The 4,810-nt window shown below is 45.7% G+C and overlaps 1 protein-coding gene across 1 annotated transcript; it reads left to right on the forward strand.

Annotated features, from left to right (window-relative positions):
• Positions 1 to 262: 262 nt before the first annotated feature.
• LOC121800891 lies at positions 263 to 784 on the forward strand. The gene has a single exon (XM_042200382.1). It carries the CDS (start codon positions 263 to 265, stop codon positions 782 to 784), a length of 522 nt encoding a protein of 173 aa, XP_042056316.1.
• Positions 785 to 4,810: the final 4,026 nt, after the last annotated feature.

Raw genomic sequence — 4,810 nt, forward strand, 5'->3', positions numbered from 1 at the left:
GGTTGATCAAGGGATATACGGATAACAACTTAGAGTCGGAATATTAAGGTCGTCGCATGAGATCATCACTGTACGATAGTATTGGAATGAAAATACGAGCACCCTGATAGATTATGATATACGAACGAAGGTCGTAGACGAGAGAAAATCGTCCAGCAAGTGGCGAAATTGAATCAACTAAAATGGGAAATAATCGAAAGGAGAAACGCGTGCAAGCACCATCACCATCACCTCCTCCACCTAAGCCAGAATGGCATATTGAATGGTTTTGCTAAAGCAAAATCCTCCTATCTTCGATGGGATAGGAGAGCCAGCAAAGGCCGAGACTTGGATATGCGCTTTGGAGCGTATTATCACAGTTCTGATGTGCAACGATGAGGAACGAATGACTTGTGTGACCTATGGGTCAGCCGATATCTGGTGGGATACCAAGAGGAAGACTACGCCACGAGATCAAGTGGGTAGAATGACTTGGGAGAACTTTAAGGAGGAGATATATATCAAGTACGTACCAACGAGCTACCGAAAAGCAAAGGCGGTTGAGTTTTACAACCTAACCCAATGGCGTATGTCGGTGACTGAATATGATCGAACACTCTGCGATATGACTCGGTATGCACCTGAACAAGTTGACACCGACGAGAAGCTAACCGATAAGTTCCGTGAGGGTCTAAGGCATGAGATAAAGATGGCACTAGCTAGTCGTGGGAGACTTACATACGCGGAAGAGTTGGCCCTCGCACTAGATGTTGAGGCAACTATGCCCAAGGAGAGGGCGATGTGAAACACTACACTGGCACTGCCTCCACCACATCATTCTCGAGAGAAGAGAAAGTGGGATGAAAAACGAGACCCACTATGAAAACAAGAGTTACCAGCCCACCCAAAATCGACCACAGTATGGGAGTAGATAAAATTCTCTAACCAGAGGGGTGACTTTCGACCCAGACCACCACAATGCAATGTGTGCTCCAAGTACTATTTCGGAGAGTGTAGAATGCAGAACACTACCAAGTGCTTTAACTGTGAGGGAAATGGCCACTTCTCTAGAGAGTGTCCGAGCAAGAATGCGGGGATGGGGTCAAGGCAGAACAATCAAGGATTCTGTCAGCAGTCGAGGGCACCACCGGCTGAACCAAGGATGAATTGTGATCAACCTCCGCGACAACAACAACCTCACCGCCCAAGACTTCCCTCCCAGGCTAGAGCATATGAGCTGAGTTTTAGACAACCCAAGACTGAACAAGGACGGGAATTTGGAAGGTATGGGCAAACTCCTCGATACGGGCGCATCGCATTCTTTCATATCAGAACTCTGTGTGGACACATTTAGTTGCCAGCAAATAAATCTGAACATAGGATGATGGTGACCTCACCAGTGGGAGAGGTAGTAGAGATTTCTCAAACATGCTCGAACATAGAAATTGCCATGGGAGAACTTAGGCTAGTCGCGCACGACTTACAAGTTATGGCCATGAAGGATGTCGATGTAATCTTGGGAATGGATTGGTTGACTGCAAATTTTGCTACAATTCGATTAAGGAGAGACAAATATCATTACAAGCCCCTGGAAAGGAACCAATCGTGTATCATGGAATCACGATGAACAGAAAGACGTCTATCATCTCCGCGTTCCAAGCCACTACGATGTTGAGAAAAGGGTGTCCTGCCTATCTGGTCTATCTACAGGGAGATGAGAAGGAAGAAAGGAAAGTGGAAGATGTCGCGGTGGTACGAGAATTTCCAGACGTCTTTCCTGAAGCTTTGCTTGGCCCACCGCCAGATCGGCAATTGGAGTTCACTATCGACCTAGAGCCAGGGTCGGCACCAGTGTCTAAGGCTCCATATCGAATGGCGTCTAAAGAGTTGGAGGAACTCAAGATACAACTTCAAGAGCTTATGGACTTGGGTTTTATTAGACCCAGTGTTTCACCGTGGGGTGCGCATGTGCTTTTTGTGAAGAAGAATGATGGATCGATGAGAATGTGCATCGATTATAGAGAGTTGAACAAGATGACTCTCAAGAACAAATATCCACTGCTGAGGATAGATGACCTATTCGATCAACTTCGAGGAGCCGGTGTGTTCTCAAAGATGGACTTAAGGTCCGGATACCATCAATTGAGAATCCGAAGAGATGACATACCGAAGACTGCTTTTCGCACAAGTTATGGTCACTATGAGGTGGTTATGCCGTCTGGATTGACAAATGCACCTGCTGTATTCATGGGTTTGATGAATCGAGTATTCCATCCATATTTGGATAAATTCGTTTTGGTCTTCATAGATGATGTACTCGCCTACTCGAAGGATGAGAAGGAACACGAGGAACACCTGCGAATCACATTCGAGACGTTGAGGAGTGAGAAACTGTATGCCAAATGCAGCAAGTGCGAATTTTGGCTTAAGGAAGTGAACTTCCTTGGTCACATAGTGTTGGCAGAAGGAATACGGATGGATCCCGCCAAGGTTGAGGCAGTACAACAGTGGAGAGCACCTTCAACACCAAACGAGAATAGATGATTGGTTTGATCAGCTTCGAGGAGTTGGTGTCTTTGTGAAAATGGATTTGACATCTGAATACCATCAACTGGAGTCCAACAAGCTGTACCCAAGACTGCTTTCCGAACTAGATATGGTCATTATGAGTTTATAGTGATGCATTTCCGATTAACAAATACCCCGGCTGTATTTATGGACCTTATGAATCGTGTGTTTCATCCATACTTGGACAAGTTCGTCTTACTCCTCATAAACGGTGTCCTTATCTACTCAAAGAACGAGGAGGAACATGAAGAACATTTGAGGACTACCTTGGATATGTTAAGGGGCGAGAAACTCTACGCCAAGTTCAGTAAGTGTGAGTTTTGGCTCAAAGAAGTGAAATTCCTTGGGCACATAGTGAGCACAGATGGAATTCGAGTAGACCCCGCAAAGGTGGAAGCTGTACAGAAATGGAAAACACCAACCACACCTAACGAAATTCGGAGTTTCCTAGGACTGGCGGAATATTATCGGAGATTCATCGAGGGATTTTTAAGATAGCAAGGCCAATGACTCAACAACTCAAGAAGGGGGTAGAAGTCAATTGGACCCCAGAGTGTGAGGCAAGTTTTCGATTGTAAGGAAAAACTAACTAGTGCACCGATTCTAGCTATGCTAGAACCTGGAGTGAACTACGAGGTATACTCTGACGCTTGAAAGGTGGGACTTGGATGTGTGTTGATGCAAAACAACAAAGTGATTGCTTACGCGTCACGACAATTGAGGCCACACGAGTTGAACTATCCAACCCACGACTTGGAGCTAGCAGCGGTAGTACACGCCGTAAAGATTTGGGGACATCATCTCTACGGAGTCCGATGTGAGATCTTCACAGATCACAAAAGCCTGAAGTACTTCTTCGAGCAGAAATATTTGAACATGCGGCAACGAAGATGGCTCGAGTTGGTGAAGGACTACGATTGTGGCATCAATTATCACCCTGGCAAAGCAAATGTAGTTGCAGATGCTTTGAGCCGGAAGGACCATTCCCAACTGGCTACTTTTATCACCAAAGACGAAGCCTGATTCGCGAATTTGGTAAGATGTGTTTGGAAGTGGTGAGAACACCTGAAACAGTAGAAGCGCGAATCGCCACTTTAGCTGTTGAACCTGATCAAAGGTCGAGAATCATTGAAGCACAACGGATGGATGCAAAATTGGAAGAAATTCGTGTTTGAGTGCGAACCGGCGAATCTGAGAATTTTAGCAAAGAAGATGACCATGCCCTTACTTCCGAAGGAAGACTGTGCATGCCGGATAACGAGGAACTCAAAAATGAGGTTATGAGTGAAGCACATGAGACTCCTTACACCGCCCACCCAGGAAGTACGAAAATGCATCAAGATCTGAAGAAGTCCTTTTGGTGGAATGGTATGAAGAGGGACATAGCGTCATTCGTCGAGAGATGTTTAGTCAGCCAGCAAGTGGAGACTCTACATCAACGATCGTATGGGAAGTTACAACCATTAGAGAGGAAAATGGAGCACATCGCCATGGGTTTCATGACAGGTTTGCCAGGACTCTGAGAGGGAACACCGCCATTTGGTTAAGTATAGATCGACTTACCAAGAGTGCGCATTCAATACCGATTCTCATAAGCTATGGGTCCAAGTCCAACAAACTAGCTCTAATTTACATAAGGGAGATAGTTCGATTGCATGGAGGAAGCTGGGAGGCAACACTACCACTGATTGAGTTCGCCTATAACAACAGTTTTCAAGCAACGATAAACATGGCGCCGTATGAGGCATTATACGGAAGAAAGTGTAGATCGCCACTCTACTGGGACGAAGTTGGCTAGAGAAGAATACTTGGACCCGATGCAGTTGAAGAAATGGTGGAATCGTTCGGCAAATTCGTGAAAGGATAAAAGAACCTCAAGACGGACAGAAATCATACGCGGACGTCCGACGAACTGACTTACAATTCCAAGCTGACGACAAAGTTTTCCTGAAAGTCTCCCCGTCAAAAGGGATAACACGATTCGGCGTCAAGGGCAAACTGAGGCCGCGATTTATTGGGCCTTATGAAATTCTTGAAAGAGTGGGCCACGGTGCATATCGTTTTGCACCACCACCAAACCTTGGAAATGTGCACAACGTTTTTCATGTGTCGCAATTACGAAAATAGGTGTTCGACCCGAAGCATGTGATCCGTTTTGAGGAAGTCGCGTTGAATCCAGATTTGAGCTACGAAGAGAGACCCCAATCCATTTTGGACCGAAAAAAATGTGAGGAATAAACCTGTTGCTTGTGTGAAAGTGCTA

The sequence above is a fragment of the Salvia splendens genome, chromosome 4 (genome assembly GCF_004379255.2).
Source record: "Salvia splendens isolate huo1 chromosome 4, SspV2, whole genome shotgun sequence".
NCBI classification, from domain to species: domain Eukaryota; kingdom Viridiplantae; phylum Streptophyta; class Magnoliopsida; order Lamiales; family Lamiaceae; genus Salvia; species Salvia splendens.

Excerpts from the sequence above, each read along its gene's own strand:
- LOC121800891 (XM_042200382.1), top strand. The coding sequence starts at position 263 with ATGGTTTTGCTAAAGCAAAATCCTCCTATCTTCGATGGGATAGGAGAG.